The sequence below is a fragment of the Halyomorpha halys genome, unplaced genomic scaffold (assembly GCF_000696795.3).
Source record: "Halyomorpha halys isolate HHAL.00 unplaced genomic scaffold, Hhal_1.1 Scaffold353.1, whole genome shotgun sequence".
Lineage (NCBI taxonomy): Eukaryota > Metazoa > Arthropoda > Insecta > Hemiptera > Pentatomidae > Halyomorpha > Halyomorpha halys.
The window spans coordinates 394,212-418,366 of record NW_027105574.1 but is presented as its reverse complement, the minus strand read 5'-3'; the positions used below and the strand labels follow the sequence as shown (position 1 = coordinate 418,366).

Here is a 24,155-nt window from a genome sequence, read left to right as displayed (position 1 = left end):
TAAATAATTCAATAAAGGTCCTTCTGGAGTATAAAATTTTGCCTGACAATGGAGTAATTTTTAATTTTTCAAAATGTAAACATAGAACTCAGTAATACCACACAAAAGATAAAATTACACACCGAAAAAAAATAAATTAAAAAACAACTTTTTTTTATCAACTACGATTTTTCAATAATTGAATTGAAAAATGAATTTAGACTAGTTTTTAATATTTAAATAACCAGTCCATAGAAAAACAAATTATTTGACATATAATTTTAAAAGTCCACCACTATCTGTTATTTTTATAATACCTAATCATTTATCAATAAGTATAGAGACATAAAATATTTCCTGATATCATAAAAAATAATACTGATTCCTTTAGTGATATTAAAGTAGTATGCAATATATTTCTGTTAAAAAAAAATATAAAATAAATAAATAAAAGACTTATTAATCTTTCATTATAAAACAATTTCTTGATTTTATTTGTGGATTTTTTCTGCCCTAAGATAACCTAGGTTATAAATCATTGCTATGAATCTTTTTATAAAGAAAAGTATTTGTCTAATCAATCATAATTTAAACAGAAAATATAATGCTAACAAAAATTGAAACATTTTACTCTGAAGTTTCAATTGTAAAACTGAATTGAATCTCTCAAGGATAATAAAATTTAACATTTATTCCAGATTGAAAATTATTCAATAATTAATCATAAACACTTGTTTGGTAACCATAATTTTAACACTGCTAGTAATATGAGATAAAAAAATAACTTGGTCAAAGAAATACTTAATACTCTAAATATATAAGAAATTTATTAAACCAACGGTATTATAAAAATATTGTAGTTAATATTACGAAGTACAAACATTAAACAGACACAACCTTAACATATACTCAAGAACTTATATTATACATTGTTCAGTCACTTTAATTGGACTTTGACTTATTGATATCCATTTGATTTTGTAATATATTTACATGAACTAACACATACATTAAATCACAAAAAATAAAATAAGTTATAAGACATTAAGATCCTAATAGCTGAGAATACTTAGGAAATATTTTTAAACTAGCGATCTGAGAAAAAACCAATTATGTAATGTTACAATCTGACAACCTAATTAGTTTTCTCAATGGACTAAAAATGTATTACTTTAGGAGTTAAAGCACTCAAACTATACTGACAATAAAGAAAAATAAATATCATATTACAAATTTACATTCATACATAAGAACTGTCATATCAAAACACGTACTAACACAATCACAACACAAACACAAAATAAAGAGGTACAAACTATCACCTATAAGAATATAAATTGATGAGCAAACAAATTTTTAGTTCAAATAAATTTTAGAATATAACCAAACAAAAAGAAAAAATAAGAGCAAGAACAGCACCAGTATAAAATAGAATCGAATAGAACTGGTGACTAAGAATACAACCACATTAGTACCAAAAAAGAGAAACAATGAAGTCCTTGTAAAAGCATCACTGCTTTACATCCTTACTTACATGCATCAGACAAACTGGTTTCAAGCTAATCTCTGGTTTAATTTTTAAAGGAGGTTTTGGGGGTATGTTACATTTTGAATCAGTAACTTGCTTAGGCTGTTTTGTATTTTTTTTAAGAGTGCATTGGTTCTGCTTGGCAAATCTTTCAGCTGCAGTCATGTCAGGACTTTCAAGAATAACTGCATTATCGTCTGGTTGTGTTGGTAAATCCATCACTAAATCAGGGGTATGAATCAATTTATTTTCTCTAATTTCATTACCTTCAGTTACAATGTTTTGCTGAACCACTTCACAGACATTTAAATTTGACCCTAAAAGTTCACCACCTGATTTACTTCCCCCAAGGTCACAGGTGTCAGAAATATCTACATCACTTTTCAAGACAATTTCTATTTCCTCTTTAGAATGTTCATCGATTTGATCACTGATTGAATCCTGAGGTATAAAATCATGACTGTTATTTCCGATCTGAAAAATTAAAAACATATTTATATATACATATAGATTAATTCTAATTTAATTTTAATGCAAATGATAGATAAATAAAAAAATCTAGTGATCAAATAAAACTTTATTAGATTGAAAATAAAAACCGAAACAATTAGTGTATATGAAAATGGATCACAAAGATAACCGTATTATAATTTTATAACTTCCAACCTAAGAAAAATGCCTAAAATCGCATTTATAACAAATCTTAAATGTTGATAACATTTCAAAGGCAAATTCAAAATATAACATATATATAACAAAATATAAGAGAGAGAAAGAGAGAGAGAGGGGGTTTGTTAAGAAATGCAATAAAAATCACAATGTTATATATAGTCTACATGATTTCTCCCTGGGTTGTCATAACAGTTCTTTCTCCAATAGGGTTAATTTTTCTTTCCAATATTTTACTTTTGAGTTCCAGGGTCCTTCTTCTGAGACTGATCTTCAGCAACAGAACACTGGTTATTATATCTAGTTAAGAGAGTGGCCACAGCAGCCCTGTAGTAAGTAGTTAATCATTTCTTCACTGGGATTATCCTTATTTTTTTTGGGGTGATTAACTACTTACTACAGTGCTACATTGGTAACTCCCACAACTTGAGAAAAGTGTATATAATAACTGATGTTTTGGTAAAGAACGCCAGTCTCACAGAAAGTTCTCTAGAATTTGAGGACAAACTATTAAATAGAAAAATTAATAATTGAGGAGAAAAAAAACACAATAATTGGTATAATACAATAGTTCATCAACATTCCATAGTATGGCTGTAATACCATACCTGTATTAATTTTGTTAACTCTTAAAAAAATGTTTATAAATAATAAGCTTAGCGAAATTACTGAATTAAGTGGGTCCTCAGAATTTGTATAATTTCATTAATGAATCACATAAAACAATATTTTTGAAATAATGGCACAGTTCATTAACTTTATTATGATTCCTGGTTCTGAGAACTCAAAAGGATGCAGTAACTAAAACTCAAATTACTTCATTCAAAATCAATACAAATCATTTAATTTAATTAAAATAAGTACCAAATTTAAATATGTTGCATAACAGGACATTAACATTTCGAGAACTCAAGTTATATAAGTTCAAGAAACCACTCCACAATGAAAAAACAAAACAAAAATATCTAAAAAAGCATAAACTGAATGAAGTTTTCTGAAAAACATAAATAAGATATTGGTAAATCCAGATACCTGAAATGAGAAAAAAATGTAATATCCCTCAGTAATTATTGTGATCGGACTGAGTATAAAAAAAATAAAGAAAACTTCATTGACTAAAGAATTCGTTCACATTAGAAACGTGAATAAAGAATTTTGAATTTTTTAAATATTATGTTTTATTACAGATTTTATTTTTCCCCATTTCACTTTTGAAATTAAACTAATAAAAGGTAAAGTGAAGGTCAGGAGGGAAAAACAAGTCACATTTGTTTTGTTTTTTCGAGAATTATTGAGTTATTTTTATCAATGGATTCAAAATGAAAATCTGTATTCTTCTAGTGGGTTAGTATGTGGAAAAATAAGTTCAACAAATAAAATCTAATGTTTTCTTCTTATCATTGTAGCAATATTCCTAGGAAGAATGCAGCTTTTTATTCTGAATCTATTGATACCAGTAACTCAATTAAAAAAAAAAATGGCATCTGGTTTTTTCTCCTGGCCTTTTAAATAAATAATAAATGAAAATATATCTTGTAATAAATTCAACTGTTTCTTTTTAAAATTAAACCTAAAAATCAGTCAATAAGATTAATCATATACAATGAAAACTAAGACTTGCAACAAACTTCCATAAACTATTTAATTAAAAACATTAAGAGACAAGATCTTACATACTTACTATGTAAATAATTTATAGACTATATTATCATCCTGCAACATCACATAAAAGGAAGTTTAACTAATTGGTAAAAAAAAGAAGTAATCCTAATTAATTGTAAAGCAGAATAAACTGAGTCCTATTTAATATTGTATTATTGTTCTAAGCTAATAATGGCAATACTTACCTTTTCTAATTTTTTAAGTTGTCTAGGATTTACCAAATACTAAGAAAATTGTTTTTCAACAAGTTATTTCTGCTGGCATTCAATACATATATATGACTAATTCATATAATCATAAAGGTTTATTTTTTAAACAAATAAGTTGAAAATATTTTACACCATAAGAACATCCATTTAGTTTGGTTAAAGTTTTTGTTCACCCCAATGATGTGAAGGAATACACAAGAAATTATCACCAAGTATGCAAGAGCAACGAAATATTGGTCAAGAAAGAACCTAACTAAGAAGCATGTTTTGGTGTTCATTACTTACAGAAAGTATGCCATGGTGTTTGCGAAGTTTTTTAGTCTTACTACATTGGATAAATAAAAGTCAAATAAAAATATCAACTAGCTAGATGAAACAAATAAAGTCTTTTGACAAAGGAAGATGACAGGAAATGGGTAAGAAAGTTACTATGAATCTTGGATAAGAGGATAACACTATTACTATCATTAATGAAGAAAAAAAAAAAAACAGTACATACTGTCAACTTACATCTTGGAGTAGTGATACTAATTATGAAAGCATATTCTATATATAATTATTAATAACTTAACCAATTTCTTATGATTGGGAGGAAACTTATGTTCCTTAATTAATAATGACAAGAAGTTCAAATCACAGATGATTTAATCAAGTATTACAATAGAAATAGTAATAACCTTAAATAAACTGCCTACATATTTAAGGGTATAATAGTTCTATAAAGTTACAGAAGATGAATGGGAAGAGATAATTAGAGAAAAAAAAAGTAATTTTTTAATCATTTTCTCTCCAAAAGAGATATAGAAAAACAACGAACAATTAATAAATTTATATTTTGGCACAATTAAATAAGTTACTTCATCTTATTTGTGTTTTAATTTGACCGCACCCCACAACCATCTTCTCCTCGTATAAGTTATCCACGGTCAACTATCTCTCATGATTAATAAATAAATTTATACCAACCGTCTTAGACTAATTTAAAAGATACTACAATAATTGAGTAAGTTTGGTTAAAAATGATGGATCAATATTTAAATAATATTTTAATCAAAAAATAATTTTTAAAGGTAACCCATCAAGAAAAGATTAGATAATTAAAGAGGAGAGAGGGGGGAGTGCAGGATCTAATATCTTTTTCATGAGTACAAATGACTTAATTAATCTTTGTTAACTTATTATTAAATACTACAGTCATCACCTCACTATAAGACCATAAACTTAATGATGTATGTTGTATAAGCAATTAAAATGTAGTATTAATAGTAATCTTTTCTTGTTAAGAAATGTTATTATCAGGGAACAAAATCAATGTACAGTGTAGTACTAATAATTAAGTAGTATTAATGGAATCACTAGTGATGATAAATTGTTTTAAGTTAAAGTCAAATGAATTACCAGTGCTTAAACAACACATGGGAAGAAACTTACGATGTGAATGATGTAATAAATGATTAGAAAAATTTCTTTAGTGATAAATTTAGCTAAAGATGATGACTAGCGGTACTTTGATTAAAGCATTGAATAAATCAGTCGAAGAATAAAAAATGATATTACAAAATCATCAATTCTAATCACTTCCTTAATATATTATATTTAGACCATCAATGGTTGTTCCTTGACAAAATAATACCTAATATTTTCTATGTGAAATGCATAACCATACACATTCCTTCAAATGATAATCACTAAAGTGTGAGGAAAGAACAAAAATAAATGTTAAATAAACACGACTCAGCTTGTGTCTACTTTCCAAGGAACCAGAAAGTAAGAATAAAAAAAACTATTATATTTCCTACGGATCTTAAAGAATTTGAAACATGATGTTGAGATTTTCAAAAATCAAATATTGTATAAAATAATTAGAATGAAGGATGGATAGGCTAGAGAATTTACACATACACTACAGGCAGACCTAAATATAGATGGGAGGATTCACTTTATAAAATTATAATTTTATTAAATATAGACTTACTTTAATGCATTTGATAAAAATATTTTAATTAACTAAGGCAGAGAATGAAAATCCTAGTTGAATTGGATTCTATGACATTTTTTGTCCTTTTTAATTTGTATTCTTCTTTTTATTGCCACAGTCCAATCTTGATAATCAGACAAATATGGGATCAATAGGTACAACATTCTGGGCTACTGACAGTTCCATTCATTCAACTAATAAAAACGAGGAATTGAGGTCAAAATAATACAAAAATAATTTTTTTTTTATAAATACTTTTTTATTAGAAAAAACATGATAACCACTACAGGGGTTGTTCCATGGTAATCAAACAACAGGTAGTTACAGAAAAACAACCCTTTCCCTTCCACTTCACTGGTTGTAACGACATCACGAGCTTGTCAAATTATCAAAGATATTGAATTAACAAATGTCGGACTATCAAGATTGAACTGTATTATTCCATAAAATACTTCTTTTTTTTTTTTAAAAAATGTTCATTTCTGCTAATAATAAAATAAATGCATATTACTTGAATTAACAAAACAAGGATTTTATGAATATATGAGGTATGATACTAAATACAAAATAATGGAAAAAAGTCAATATATATATATATATATAGTGAGAGCATATTCAAGTATACATTTGGGTAAAAAAAAAAAAAAGCATTTAGGGCTCAGTGGTTTCATGTACAAAAGTCATATATTATTAAAATAAAAAAAGATTTTCAAACAAAAAAAAATGAAAAATAACTAATCCTAAATGCTAATGTATTGATATTATAACCTAAATATATTAATTAACCACTTTACCTAAAACAACATGCAAAATAATTTTCTCTTAGTGTTTCATTTAATTAGAATAAAAATTGGCAAACAAACTAAAATAAAAAACAACACAGGTTCATGCATAAATAATTTATGTATTAATATAAAAATTAACAATTTGTACAAACAAAATACACATTAATAACATAAAATGCTAATTAACGATAACAATCACAACATAAAATCATGCATTGTGCTTTACTTGAACACAACTGATCGACTTTCAGATAAAATAAGAAAATATATCAACATTGCAAACCAGAATTATGGCATTACCTCAGTATCAAGGTATGTTTAAAAAATACAGATCATTTATTTATTCTTGAAGTATTAAATTTAGCTATGTACATTGATTTTTCAATATAGTTACATTTATTTACATGTGATACAATTTAAACAAACCAATACTATCGGGATCAGGGTTTTTATTCAATTAATAATTTATAGAAGTAACAAATTACATTATTAAATCAAATAATATATATGTACACATATATGATTGTATGTGTTCAAACACAAATAGGGCTGAAACCAACCGATTTCATATTTTTCTTTGGTATATAAGATGTATTTAAAACTTGTTTTGTTAGTGTGATCAGTGCACTGAATTTAACACTTTCAGATTACCTAGGAGAAAAATAGGAAAGTTAAATAGTAATAATAACTAAAACTAAAACTTATACTGCATGCCAAAAATTTAAAATTGAATATGCCACAAGTACGGGATAGTATTGGTTGATAATTTATAAAACTACAAAAATAGAATAAAATATGTGCTATCAAAATTTTTAAGTCCATCCAACATTTATTTCTACTTTAAATCAATATAAAATAGAACTAGAACTTTATCTTGTTCCTGAAGGATATTTATGGCATCTGAATTCTATACTACTAAAAATAAAAACTGAGTAATACAAGAGAATTGTATAATAGAAATTAAAATAATCCAATTTACTATTAAATCCCACAAAAAAGATTTATTCTAATGAATTTAGGTTATTGATTTTTATAATTATCAGTGAAAAAAATTAGGCTGAGTAAAACTAAGCACATGCATTAAACAAAATAATTTGCAAAGACTGCCATTCATTATCATACAATTTATGTTAATTCCACTAAAAGCTTCTTATTAACATTCTGACATAAGAAATATGCAGGGTAAAACCTATCAATATTGGCTGAACATTAATTATTTAACTCTAACATAATAAATTACAGTATAACTACATTAATTATTATAAGGACAGGGCATTATTGATTTTTTGTTAAGATTATATTGAACAGGTCAAATGTGGAAAAACCCACTACTTTCAGTTTGGACAATGCTTTAAAAAAAATGAAATATTCATTGGAAAAATACATAAAATTGGATAATCCTTTAACTGGAAGAGTCATTCACTAAATCCATTTTAAATAAAATTGGAATATATAATTATAGTTTTATGAGAACTATATGAATTTTTTTTTCCTAAATGCGTAAGTGGTGTTCAGATATTAAATTATTGAAGTTTTATAATTTTAATTTTTTTTAATATTAAAAAGGAGTCATTCAATCACACAAATAGGTGAAACTAATGAATTAGAGACATAGAATGAAGATTTGAGATTCTTTAATCAAAGAAAATATATTCAAAAATATGTAATCTACATATTTACTCTCCATATGAATAGAAATAAATAGTTGAGATAATTTATAAAATAAGATTAGGAAAATTTTAAGCTTGGGAACATGAAGTTTATACCCAATTCAGGTGATGATATGTCCGAAAGGCTATATATAGCCTGAGCATATCACTTCAAAAAAAGTTGGAAATACTACACACTGATGTAGAAGAAACACTCAAAATCAAAGTAAACAATGAGCCCAAAATCACATACCACTGATCTTAAGAGGGTAATTCTTAATATATGAGTAAGAAACTAATGCAAAAAATAGATTAAAGAGAACAAGCATTCAGAAGGGAAAGGCAATTTTTATGAGAATATACTGAAATCTGAATCAGATCAATAAAAAATATCTCTAAAAAATGATAGATACCAGCTATTATTTGAAAATATATAATAGTTATTGCCTTATTATCAGGCCAACAGTAAAATATATATTAAAAAAAAGAAAATAATGTAGGCAATTCATGCAAAAACAAGCTAAAAACAAACCTTGTTCTAGAAGCAATCCATTACAGTTAAGAAAACAGGAAGAACAAATTAACAATATTAACTTGCTCTTCACGTAATGATTCATAACAAAGAAATTTAAGATAAACTACTACTCGATAGCTGCATACTTGCACCTCAGATTTTATCCTAAAAATACATGTGCCAAGATTATAAACTTAATTGACAGAAAATAAGTTACTATGTAAAGCTTCGAATAACTAATCAAACCTCCAATTGATAAATGTTGAATTTCTTATGCGTCATTAAATCAGATATAAATTAATGTATATCCTATTGCAATTTGAAGATGAAACAGTAAATATTAAACTTTAATAGAAGAACGAAAATTCAATTGCATTTTAATTATTATTTCAAGAATTCTTTTAAGGCAATAAGATTTTAATTTTTAAAAAACTGAAATAAAATAAACAATTATAAAGTAAATATTGAAATATTTCATAATATAACATATTATTTATGTTATCAAAATCATGAAATGAAAAAATAATTCTGACAAGCAATGTTTTCTAACTTATTTTTTAAATCATTGACATACTTCTAATTTGGTACCAAAATAAATACAACAATAACATTATGATTATATTTATAATAATCTTTCAAAAAAATCAATTTTATTGGAAATTTTGATTTCAAATGAGTTCACAATATTGAAACATCAAGACACAATTCTTTTTATGATTTTACACATCTATTGAACTGTAAGAAAACACTGATAGACATATTGCTAGTTAACTGTTTCAAATAAACAAAGTTTCTAAAACATAGCTATCAATTTTCAAAAAAACACAAATACAATCCAAGTACTTCCTAGTTAATTTAATTGATAACTAATCATTCTGTCGAGTCATTGATTTATAAATGAATAACTAAATATAATGAATAAATATGAAAAGAAGAGGGTTAAATACTCAGTTTTCCAAAAACGTAAAAATGGCACAGATGAGTTATCAAACATAAGGTAGGTGGAAGGTGCAAAAATAAATTAAAACAATAAAATGGATTCAGAAAATATCTTTGTAACATTTGAATGATCAAATGAAAAAAAAAAAATCTTTCAAGACAGAAATTGCTCATAAGCAGTATTCATAATAATTAATGAATATTTTATATATTCAATAATGAAATAAACCATGCTGTATTAGTACAGAATTCAAATGCCATCATTGTTAATAAGAAGCTTATATTATTTGTGCTGAAGAATTAACAATTCAAATTCACAACTTAAAATAACCACACTAAATAACGCATGCCTTGGCAGGTTTTATAAATATTAAAATATGGTGGATTCAGAAATCAGTTAATTTAAGGCATTGGGATAAGACTGTTTTCACTGAAACAACAGACTTCCTTAAAAACAAAAAAATCTGTAAAAGGATTTAATCATTCAGAATGTAATCTTAAAAATATCTACAAAAAGAACAAACATTAAAACAATCAAACCTAAAACTACTTTACTTAATTTAAAAATACAATATAAAAGAGGCACAAATATATGATACAGATCTTTTTAATACAATTATACTAATAAATGCATATCAAGGCACAAAATAGTTACATATGGCCTACAATTTTATAATTAATAAAAATTTAGGAATTATGAAGATTTACTTTAATAGTAACATATGTTTGGAATATTTTAATATTTATAGATCAGCATGTTTTCTATAAAGAAATACGTATAATTTTTAAGTCTAAAATTTATTTAAATGGTAAACTTAAATAAAGTAGATGACCATATAAAAAAATTAAATGAAGTACATGCACGCACACACACACACACACACAGGTTTTGATTTTTTTACCCCAAGTTCTAACACCCAAATTATTCCCAATAATAGAATTAAATTGTAATATCACAGCCTTATGCATTCGCAGCAATTACACATATAAGCTTAAAAAACATACATATTCTAAAATTATGAGATTCATGTATTGGCAAAACAATAAGAAACAGAAAAAATAAAAGTTAACTTATTACTAAAAGGTATCTGAACATCTATCTAACACACACATATGCATGCACGCGCGCGCACACACTCTAGAATTAAATTGAAAATAAAATATCAAATATAAAGTTGAGCAGTATTATAGTATAAACTTATGTCAATATATATTTACTTTAATGATAACTGAACATGAAGCCTTTTTGAGTGAAATCAAACCATAAACATAAAGAAAGAATAAAAAAGAACATAAAAATAATATTTTAATGTAGGATTTCATAGAACAATATAACAAGTAATAAAAAGCAATATACAAAAAAATTAAAATCCATGGTTAGATCATAACCAAGTAAGTGTAAATTTCTTCTAATTTTTCCAGATCTATCAAAGAATTGTTCTTTGTTTCTTTTTAATTATTAATTAGAACTTAAAGAAAAAATGATTAACATGTATGAACAAAACAACAACATAAAGAGCACAATGCCAAAGAAGACTTACTGTTATATGCAAATTTAAAATAAAACACCCACTTTATGATAATCAGTTAACAACTTAACACAAGTAAAAAACTTGAAAGGAAGGACGTAACTGCCATTTACAGGTTTTTAAATCTAATTTTTAATTTATAAATCTTTAAATTGATAGAACAGCATAGCTCAGTGAGTAATCACTGCAATCTTCTGGGTCCTCATTCAAACCTGACTGTGGTAGATCATTATTCAATGTTATATCAACCTTGGATCGGCACTGGGATCAGGAGACTTTATCCCACAGGCTCAGGGACCCAGCCTTTTCGATGTGCATGCCCTTAGTTAGGGGAAAATTTCGGCAGTTGAGCGTAAACTTGGCCTAATCATCTCCTAGCACAAATACTAGTCTGGAATAGTACTTCCTTACCAAGTACGGAAAATCCTTAGTTTCAATATGTTCAATGCCACCTCAATTAAATTAAATATGAGTAAATTATAATCAATTTTCCTTTAACAATAACAGGAAAGTTTGTACAAAAATTTTATCACAAAAAATAATCACACAGAGGTCATGATCGCTATGCTTATGGTGGAGCATAGATTCTAAAAGCTCCCACGGCAGGGATATAGGTTTCATTTCAACCTGGGTCAGCAAAATAATACAGCTGTAATGTAAAATGAATTTTGGTACTTCCGCTATAGTAATATAAAACCATTTTTTCACTAAACCAGGCTTTTTATAGCCAAACATAGATGAAAGTTAGCCTTAAAATATTAACATATAAATAGCACAACAGATAGAAAACCATTGAATCATGACAATCAATGGTGATGCCTTATATAAATATCAGTCACTAAAACTAAAGTCAACCCGCCTATTTATAAAAAATCATATTTGATTAAGAATCTAATGAAAAATATGAGCAAAATATGGATAGGTTTATATTATTTAATTTTTTGAGAACTTCATAAAATGATTTAATGTATAGTTTGATCATATAAAAATTTTTTTTGGAAGAAAACAAAAATCTAAATTATGGATGTCATTGTAAAGTAATTGTAACATACTTTTACTTACATGTATCATTTTATTTATGTGTTCCTTATTTATTTATTTCCCATTATGAAAATAAATATTTTATTTGTTAACTCTAGGGATATAAACTACAGTTGAACTCAAATCTGGATCCAATTAGGATTCCAAAACCTCATCCACTGAATTACTCCTATCCTTATAAACAAATAATGAATGATATAAATGAAATGAACATCACTAATTAATAACTATAATTTAAAGATCTGATAAATCATTAGTAACATATTAATAAGCTTTTTCTTTTCTAATTACATTAAAATTAAATTAATACTTAATACATGCGACCAACACTGGTCATCCATGAGAAAATTTTTATATTATTTACGTTTTGTACTTTATATTAATTACAAGACAAAAATCTATTCTAAAAAATTCTTATATTCTAAATAACAATTGTCCTTGTTTTGTTGAACTAAATTCATGAACAATACTAGAGAGGAAGTAACAACAGATGCCCGGCATATCAGGGTTCCATGAGGCAACTGTTGTAGAGCCTAACTTCAAAATAGTTTTGACCCTTACAGCACTTATTCTGCTTCATGTATATTGATTCTCATTTGATTATAAAGTAGAAATCAGCTTTAAGTTTATAGGTGAACAGAGCTTAATTATCAATTAGAACCTCTACAGATCTCATAAGGCTCCATAAAGAAGATATTTGGACTGGAGATTGCGAGTAGAAATAATTAACTGTTTTACTAGACAAGCATTGAAAAATATTAATCGAAATACTTCAAATTTGGATTTATATTTAAAACAAAATGCAGGATGTGAGCTAAATTAACAACCACTTTACATTGTATAAAATAAATGTATTCAACAATATTATGAAACCTTTGAAATTTAAAAAAAACCTTTATAACAGGTACTTCCACTTTTTTAGGGGGAAGGGAGGAGGGCGCTAATTGAGAATTAGTGGAAAACCTATTTTTTTCACTCAACTGGCAAGATAAAAAACTATTTTCAGTCCAACTAAAGGATAAAGGAGGAAATAGACCCTTCCATAAGCATGTTTTCCGATCATTCCCCTCTCCATCCCAATCTTATACTTTTTTCAGTTATAATACTATAACTCTTAAGATTCAAGTATCACTCAATAATTATTTTATGCAATACAGAACCAAATGAAAAAAATTAATTAGAATATATACATACATACATTACTAAAAAATCTTTAAAAATCTGTTTCAATGATAAACAATACATGTCTATACACCATTTACATATACAACTTGTGGCAAAAAAAAACTTCTAAATCACTTCCTGAACTTTTTTAATGTGTTATAAAGTAGTGATAATTATATATTTCATCATTTCCTACATTATTAGCAATTATTCTATTTTAACATTTCAGTTCTTCCCATGTTTCAAGGTTGTGTCCCATTTTATTTTTTAAGTAATCCTGCAGTCTAACCATATTTCACTACCACTTGAAGTCATTTATCATCTTAATATTATATTATTTGTCATATTTGTAAAAAAAAAAAAAGATTGAAAATGACGAATCATCTAGAGTATTTGATATGTTGATAGAACTTGCAATGCTACCGAAAATCAACCAAAAAACGAAGTATTCTAACTTACCCATCTTAAATAATTTTTTTTAAACAAATAGGACATATAATAAAATATTAAGATGATATAAGACAATAATAATTTGAGTGAAATATGGTTAAACTTCAGGACTAAGATTAAAAAGAAAACTAATGCGACAATATGCATAGAAAAAAAATGGTTAAGTAATTTCTTAAAGATGGTACATAATCCCAGAACACTGGAAGAATATAAATGTTAAAATAAAATAATTACTAATAATATGGAAAGTGCTAAAATTTATAATTGTCACCACTTCATTTACAATATGCCCTTAACTGTTTTTTCATAACAAAGTGAATTAAGTTGTTGAGGGACAAATCATTATAACTATGAACTAATATTAGAAGTCAAATTACTACAGTACTATCTAAATTAAGGAAGAATATTTAACCAACCTTGCTTACTAGTTAAATGTTATTTTCACTTTTAATGTATGAATAAAACTAAGCAAGGATGAGGAAAAATGGGTGAGTGCTTTTCAAAAGGAAATTCATTTATAGCACATACAATGGGCTAAAGATCTGGCAATATTAACAAATATTGGAAGATATGAGAGAAAAGGATGTCAACAAGAAGGTAATTACCAGTTTTCAATAGAAATTGTTATCACTCACTAAGTCTTTAAATAGTTTTCACAAATACGTAAATTCCTAAAATGACAACATGAGGATAACAGATCGATTTAAAGCAAACACTGAAAAAGGATCTATGAATAAATCTAATTGAGCAGTCACTGATAACAACATAAAAGATTAATTTCAGTTATTCTTATCAAAGAATCTAAAAAATAAGTAAATATATAAGCCTCAGCAAACAAACAATGACCATTTTAGCTTAGTTTTCAATATATTTATGAGAAAATGTATAGTCAAGCCTTGATGAATCGAGCTTCCGTATTTGAGCCTAAATTAAAGAAAAAAAATAATAGATTTTCTTAACATCATAAGCAACAATTGTATTTACATGCTCAATCACCGGGTGAAAGGAAGTTTTTAAAAATCAGGACAACTATAAAAAAATATGCTAGAGTTGTTATTTTTATTGTTTCAGCAGATGAGAGGTAAAGACAGTCTGTTATCTGGACAATTTTACTAGCACATGCTCAAAATTGTTTACATTATTTTCAAGACAGAGAAACCAATTTAACTGCAAAATAGGTTAACTAGAATTTTATAAAATCTAAAGATTTTATTGGCAGATTCAAGTGTAGTTTTAATTCATTTGTAAGAGAACTTAATATGGTAATTCAGAAAACACAACTAAGGCCACAGCAAATTTAGAATTGTAATGAAACAGGACTGAAATTTTAGTTACCGAGCAAGAATCATCAACTAATCAGGAAAAATCAGTTCCAGTAAAAGAAAATTAAAAAGAGAGTTAAAGTTCCATTGAGTGCTAACCAGACAGGTGACCACAAATTTAAACTTTTACAGATAAGCTAAGCAAACAAATAAAATAAATAATCAGAATGACGTTACATCACCTGATGTAGGACAGGAATATAGAATTATATTGATGGATTGAGAGCTACTGTGAAAAGGTATATCTCTTTTTTAGAACAAGATAACACTTGACTAGTCAATATCTTCATGTTGTGACAACTGCGCTGTTTTGGGACCCAGAAGCAACACGGTGGAATCAAGGACTGTTAAGAAGTTTTTCAAAAATATTAAATTTTTTAGTGTTTTAAATGCATTTGAACATATGTAATTTATATTTTTTAAACAATGTCGTCCAGTTGTATTTAATATGACAATAAAGTGGTAGTTTTGCTTTTGTAATTTGATTGTATTTTCTGATCCTAAAACTGTTTATCCACATAATTAAAAAAATTCTTATATGGGATAGTTGCAGTCCAAATTAACTCAGTTAATGGAGAACCCACTACAGTTTCATTTGCCAAAGTATTTGAAATAATAAACTAAACAGCTCTCAGTCTTCCAGTGGTGTCATTAAAGTGAAAAATAAATAAGTTTGTTTTAAACAAGCAGGAAAAAATATCACTAAAAATATACTATATTAAATACAAAATAATGAATAACCAAAATAGATAATTGTAATAAACTAAGATATTCCGAGATATGAAGACATCAGAACTCTGTTTATTTGGAGTAATGAGACCAGATCATAGCAAGTCCAGTTAATGCAAAATTCCAGGAAATAAATGGTATGATTATTATAGTAATAATATTTGTTTACATATAGATGTAAAAATCACACATCAATGGGAGGATATATATATATTTATAATCAAGTTTGAGAATTTTAATATCACTTCAATCATTCACAGCCATACACCAGGTTATGATTACTAGTAAACAATCATGTCATGGAAAACACAATGCGTAATTTTTTTCAGTACAAGATTATCGATTTATGATATCAACGTATTATATTAATAAAAATAAATAGAAATCAATTAAGATAAAAATAATAGAAAATCAGTAATTGTTCATTTTTTTAAAAATAATAATCAGATATATTTTTCTAGAGAATAAAGAATGATAGATTTATGAAAAAAAAATGTTTGTTACAATAATGAAGATTGCAACTACCATCCATCATATGCAATTATTTTTAGAAATTAATGAAAAACAAAATATAGATATCAATAATGTCTAAGAGATCAAATGAGAAGATGCATCAAGATTGTAATTTAATTAAATACATAACTTTCAATTGTATGTTTTTTCTACAATAATAACTACTATAAATATAAAGACAGGACTGACTTGGCAATTGAATGTACATGATAACAAGTTAAAAATAATGATTTTAAAGGCACATGTGATACAAAAAAATATATTTAAGAACTTTGTTAATTTAATCCTTGAAGGAGATGAATAAAGGTATAACTGAAGTATGATGAGAATTAATAAATTTTAGTTTCATCACTATCAGTTAGTTATGTTTGATTTCACTCAAAGAAAATTTTGGCCATTATTAACTTATAATTAAATGAGTTTATTTTGTAATATATATTTAAAAAATAGAAATTTTTATGTAGCAACAGCCACAATACACACCAATAATAACTGTAGAAATTACAGTCACATAACAGTTTCATATTACAATACAAACATTTCCGTACTACTAAAAAATAAGACTACTAAGTTGGTTTAATTTTTTATAATCAATAGTAACGTCAATTTTTTCAAAAACATTGAGACAAAACACAATTGCAGACAATGACACAAAACTTATGAAAGACAAATCGTTTGAAGTTACACAGCTGTTTCTAATACCTGCTGATGAGGAAGCCAGGAAGAATTAACTGTAGCAGAAACTTCTTTATTTCTAATATTATCAGTCAAAGAAGACTCTGAGAACTGACAGTCATATTTTTTCTCCTCAGAATCACCATCATGTTCCCATTTATTGGATTTTTCCACTCCATCCTCTCTAAGCAAAAATAAATAGAAATATATTTAAAATAAAAATACATATTACTTAAACTTAATATTATGGTTTCTGAAAAAGCTGGATCAGCTCAACACGAAAAATTATATTAATATTTATTTTATTTTTTTTAAATCTCTACAATGTTACTCTTTATTCAGTTGTACTATTAATCGATAAGTTGTAAGTACGATATACGATTGTAAGTACGAGGTAAATATACCTCATGGTAGAAAGGAATTTAGAAAATTAAAAGTCTAACAATAATTAGTATACATTTCAACAATAAAACTATATCCACTCTCAATTGAAAAATAAAATGTTAAAAAAAAAAATAATAATAAAAGAGGACACTAAGATTTTGTAAATATATGATCCACTAGAAGAGAGTAATAAACTGAATTGTAGAAGAAATCAGTTGTAATCTCCTATTTCTATAGTATATAGGATTCTCAATAACATGAGGAGTGGGACTTTGTCAAAGTAATAAAATGAAACAGATAATTGTAGAATGTGAGGAGAAAGTTTAATTTGTATATTCTTAAAAGACAGAATCATTACATGAGTAATAATAGAGAACTGCATCACACAGATGCTGATAGCTACTTTAAAGAATATTACTTCTAAGTTGTTTGAATATAGCCAAAGTTTCTATACAAATCTGCTATATGGATGGCCCCCTCACAGTTTAAGACACAGATGCAGACACCTCAAGAAAAGATCAACCACTAGAAGGAATAACTATTCATAAAGGAAAATACATTATGTCGGGCGCAGGCAATTTTTTAAAAATTCCTCACAAATTTTGTCTTTATGTAAAATCATTATAAATTGAAAACTACTTTAAATTTTTTTATGAAACTGATTTCTTCATCTTAGAATATATTCTTCATTGTTATTATGAAAGATAGGACTTTTTGTATAAATGAATATAGAATTTACAGTTGAAAGTACAAAAAAAAGAAAAATTTTATAACTTTAGTCAATATTATTTATTACCAAATTTTTTCAATCAACAAATAACTTAATGAACACTAATAATGTTTTATAGTATGATAGTGCTCAAAACATTTACATCTATGAAGAGGTACACCACAAAATTTACACATAAAACAAGTTTCACTTCGCACTTTTTGAGATGCACACATGTGACATTGTCTTTGTGCAAATTTTTTCTTTCCGGTTCCAACAATTTTTTCTGGAACGTGTTTTTTCATATCCATCGACAATCTTCCTGGTGGATCTTGTTTAGGCGACCTTTTTCTGAAAGTTAATGGTCCTGTAAGGTGAATGTATAGACAAAATAAGGCCCACTTCTTTCTTTGATTGCCAGATGTGAAGTAAAATATTTCCTTTATGGTGAAAGATTGTCTGTCCTTTTCTGAGATTTGACTTTTTTAGACCTCTATTTTTTCAGATGGTTCCACATACCTAATTTTTTTTTTTTTTTCGCAAAAGGACTTGAGTTTTACCAACACTATTATAATAATTATCCATATACAGATGTTTGGTACCATCTGTATCTCATTTTATCAGTAGTTATATATAAAAAATAACTATACCACTTCCGCAGGAAAAAGAATTATTGAAAGAGTTTGATAACAAATTTGACTCATGATAATAATAAAAAATACAAAATACCATGAAAAAACTTGTGATTTTTGAAAATGATATAGCTTTGCAATGTGGAAAATACTATTCTTCCTAAGGAGACGTCTAAACACCGATAACTACCTGAATTTACTAAAAATAAAACAACTCAAAATTCATAAATTTGCAGGTATAATGTGTGGTGATCATCCCATTTATTGCTATTATTTATGACCTTATCATCTCATACCTAATCTATTGTGGGAATGTTTATACCTGCATAGCACTATGTATAAATAAGCGGCACAACAAACATACACACATGCAGTAACTCGTATATGAGCTATGTTTCTTACGTTCTACTACCCCCAGTCCATGAAAAGTATGTAACTACGTGATCCGCCCTCTATGCACAGTTTGCGAAAAATGTAATTTTACGTGTCCCGGCTGCAATGTGTTAACAACCATCAATATCATACAATAAGATCAAGATATTTACTTATTGGAATCTAAGTAGTTAGATTAATCTGGACCCAGTTGTTCTGACAAACGGTTAATAACCATGATTGATTAAGACAAAAAATAAATAATTAAAATTTAGAAAAGTAAACATTTTATTTAAAGTGTTTGAAAAACTGTCAATAATGAAGATAGTGCACATAATATATTTTCTAGGACATGAATCACTTCTTACAGCTGTTTATAGAAAGTCTTTCATTTTTAACATTTTGTTCCCTTCAGCTGTCAGCTGGTACTCTCATTGTATTATTTGCTTATTCTCGAGTCTGTTAGGACTGTTTGTTGTTGTTTTTACATACCCTTTAGTGCGAGTGATTGAGTAGAGAAGTGCAAACTAAATGGAAGAAAACAATAGATAAGTGACAATAGAGAAGAAACCGACAGAGATCCCCTAAAGACCATGGAATATGTCCCAGATGGCTGGCAGAAGACCTAGGGGCCGCCCTAGGATGTCCTATCTTGACTAGACTACACTGAGCAACTTAGTAAGGGTGAGGAGGAAGGACCTTCGACAGGCGAGGAACCTAGCTAGAAATAGGGAAGAATGGTATTACTGGCTGAAAGCTCCTCTATGCTGAGAGGCATTAAAGAGGGAAGTTAAAGAAGAAGAAGAATGTTTTAAGAGATCATAACACCAAAAATAATAGAAAGGAAGGCTAACCTGACCACCAACTTCCTAAATACCAAATCAGGAGATGGAATAATTCTTCCTTGGTTCTACTAATCAACCTCAATTTTCCATAATGAAAATAAAACTTTGTCGGCCAAATTCTTATCTGTTTGCAGATTTGAAATAAGGTGGCATTAAGTTCTTTGGTGGCAAGGCAAGGTATTAAGTTCTAAGGTGATTTCAAGTTTTTATCTTTATCAGATGATAAGTGTTTTCTAGGTAAGTAGACAAAACAAAGCTACGTTGGAAGCTTTGAAAAACATCAGAAAAATCAAATTTTTACACTCCAAATATTTGCTACTCAAACACTGATTTGATTTGAACAAACCATCTAGAGATACATAATGCATAGCAATTTTAAGATTAATATGAATAACGATATTTTGTAGAAATAAAAATCATGTTAATTCCACAATATGTGGAAGCTTTGATTTGATTATGTGCCCATTATATGGAGGTCACAATGAGGGTCTTGGGGAGAGGATCCATGAATGCTTGGTTAAAAAGAGTGAGGGTTCAAGTTCCACTTGGGTGAGTTTGTACTTTTCATAATATTAGGCAGTCCTGCATAATATGAATAGATTATATTTAAAGCTCTGTCCGGTCTATTCACTTTTATTAGAATAATAATATTGAATTAAATTAGAATTACATATCGGAAAACCAAATACCTGATTTTAATAGATATATACTTATCAGGAACTAAGCCTTCCTTCCCACTGACAGCCCCTCTCCACCAATCACAACTCACTTGACTGTAAAGTGTTACTGAATCGCCTTTTGTTAAAGACAATTCCCTCTCATTTCTTGCAGCAAAGTCATACTGTGCTGTTGCTTCAACGAATTCTCCTTCTAAAATAGATGTTAATAGAATTAATTAATACACAAAATTTGAAATTGAACATTATACATCATGAGAATATACACATGTATCTGAAATGGATGTGTTTATTTAGAAAATTAATTAAAATTTTATTATCACCAATTATCAGGAGTGCCTATAGCCTGTCCAACTAAAGATTACCAAGAATATAAAAATAATGGTTAGTAAATTTTTTGTTGGCATTATAAAAAACATCAGACTATATTTTTATAGAAATCATTATTTAAGTAACTCCATGAAAAATTTGGAAAATTCATTTCAATACTGATGACCTAGTGATTGCTACCAGAAATCAAAAGGCACTAAGTGAAATTTTTGAAATAATACATGAATATTGTAAAAAGTAGTTCTTACAGAAAATAAAATACCTAAAAATTTTCTCAATAACAAGGAGATTTTACAGTATCATTAAAAATCCTATAAAAGTGAACCCACATTTGTATATATTGGGTCCTACAATGACTGATGAAAATCAAATTAGCAAAGAAATTAACAGCAGAATAATGGCTGGTAATAGAGCTTACAAGGTAAACCTCATTTTTTTTTTTTTTTTGGACGAGGCAGCCGAATGTTAGAGGCTAATTTCAATAGGGATGTAGGACAGGGGAAAATTTAATTTTGGTAAGGATTGTTTGGCTACCCTTGTTACATCCAGCTTGCTATTAGGAGGGAAACATAGTTTATTTTTGATATTACAGTGAGGTTTTACTTGTGATATCATATTAATGTAGGTGATGAAGGACAAAAACACTTTAATATCCTTTATAGAGAGTATATTACACTTTGTTTTAGGGTAATCTATGACAACAGAGAGTGCTATAAAACAGTCAAAATACTGAGGATTCAAGTAGAGCATTTTCAGGAAAAAAATAAAGTTCAGTGATTCTACATTTTCTGGAATGCTGAATCCGAATTCCAGGTTTTCTACCTCGCTAGCCAGCAGCTTCACAATGAAAATAATAAAAACAAGAAGCTAACATGTAAACATTTTCAGTTTTTTGCTTATAACTTGAAAAATAAACAGTTTTCAAGATAAATAAAAATAAAAATTAAAGCAGGCCAAATTTTCTACATAATGAGTATATCATACTTCATTTAAATAAAGGTCATTTTTCGATTCTCATAGAAAAAAAACTACGTTCTAACTGTTAACTTTGACCTAGGCATACCTGACATTTATAAAAAGTTAGTTTAAGGCATATAATGTTGCAGTAATAGGGCACAAACTGGCAGTTAACAAGGGACTTTTTTTTTTCATTTTTCTTAGAGAACCATGAAGTAGACTTTCTTATGCTAGCTCATCAGAAACATTGCAGATTATTAGAAAATAAATTTTTTTTTTGCAGGAAAGTTTTCCTACTTTAATTTTTTATTATCTTCAAAAAATGCTTAGTTTTCGAGTTGTATGTAAAAGAATTGAAAACATTCACAACATTTGGGTTTTTGTTTTCTATTTACACTGTGGTTAGTGACATGATTCCTGAAATTCATGCAGAAACTGGTAAAGAGGTATTCTTCAAGAATTAACCTCCATAGCTAACTTAATAAATATTTTTAAGTTAAAATAAGGAATAAAAAATTAAAACTTTACCATCTTCTGAAGGATAAACTTCAGAATCTAGATCTTCATGTAAATTTTCTGAAGGTGAATCACCAATATCACTGAAAAATTCAATTGTCCGTTAATTCTCTAATTAATATAATGAATTTCAAAGGTTAATAAGTTAAAATCATGCTTACTTATCTTCGTCTCTGGAGATATATTTTTCATACATTGTTCCTCCAATGTCAGTAGGAAATAATTCTTCATGAAAAATAATAATATTTTTAATTAATTCATTTACTTGGTTTTGATATTGAACTTGATCTTTTTCTTCAGGTACTGGTACTAAAGTTGGACCAAAACATATAGCTAAATTGTACGGATCCATCATATTTTCATCACTAAATTCAGACAAACTGAAAAAAAGAAAATGATATTCAGCAACTAGAAGGGGATCTAATCTAGCAGTAAACCAAGAAGAAAATAAATTTTCAGGATTAAAATAAATTCAAAGAAATGATACTTTTGTATTACACAGGAGCCCATATAATACAAAAGTCTATTCAATGGGATACTGAAATTAGAGTGTAATCTTTGGAGTCAAAATGAACAAAGGTTGCAACAGAACCATAGTAATACTAAGTAATATAAAGAATATTTCTGAAAATTAGATGCTAAATAATTTACCTAATCTCTATATTAATTAACTACAATTGTTTTAAATAACCAGTTAAAAATATTTTTAATATCTTTTCTCTACTCCTTTCTTGTTCTTTCTTCCTTACCCATGCATGTTATTAAGTTATGTTCACCATATCTTATCGTTGTCATAATTACATATACTCATATCAGCTTTTATAACTTAGTATGTTATTTCTTTCATTCTAGTATTTTATGAACATATTTCATCAATTACAAATATTTTCTTTCTCACTTTTTTCATTACTTATTTTAATATTTTATGTGTATATATATATATATATATATATATATATATATATATATATATAAATCTACATATTTACTAACTATATAACACCCATCACTATTAGTAGTTTAAAACCACAAAAACAGAAACAAACACATCATGTTAAGCTTTTGAGAAATGGTTTAGCATCTTTGAATATACGTGTATTGGGTTCTATGTAAAATAAATAGGGCTGAAGGCAAGGGAAAAAAAGAAAATATTTCAAGGTGAATCAGAACCTTTTATATTGAAGGACACATACAACAACAAAATTATGGAAACTTTTAGCAAAAAAACCCTTCCACTGATCTTCACAACTTCTTTTGCTTCCTTAGGAATTTCCAAAGAAGAAAATGCTAATAAAATGGGATTTACAATCATGAGACATAATATACAGTTTAGCAAGATCAAAAAGATCCTATAGGTTATCAGATGTGAGAAAACTGGTAGTTTTTAAAAGATTAATA

The 24,155-nt window shown here is 27.2% G+C and overlaps 1 protein-coding gene across 2 annotated transcripts in view; it reads right to left on the bottom strand.

Moving 5' to 3' along the window:
- Positions 1–787: 787 nt before the first annotated feature.
- Positions 788–24,155, bottom strand: part of LOC106681627 (SLIT-ROBO Rho GTPase-activating protein 1) — a 39,993-nt gene continuing 16,625 nt past the window's right edge. The window contains exons 10-14 of one of the 2 annotated variants that reach the window (XM_014422054.3): positions 22,919–23,137; positions 22,770–22,840; positions 20,967–21,147; positions 17,363–17,519; positions 788–1,981 (exon numbers count right to left, since the gene is read on the bottom strand). In XM_014422054.3, coding sequence (XP_014277540.1) covers positions 1,490–1,981; positions 17,363–17,519; positions 20,967–21,147; positions 22,770–22,840; positions 22,919–23,137 — 1,120 coding nt within the window. In that variant the 3' untranslated portion in view covers positions 788–1,489. Of the gene's footprint in view, positions 1,982–6,909; positions 9,139–17,362; positions 17,520–20,966; positions 21,148–22,769; positions 22,841–22,918; positions 23,138–24,155 lie in introns of those variants that run through there. The other variant, XM_014422055.2, reaches the window with a different exon arrangement.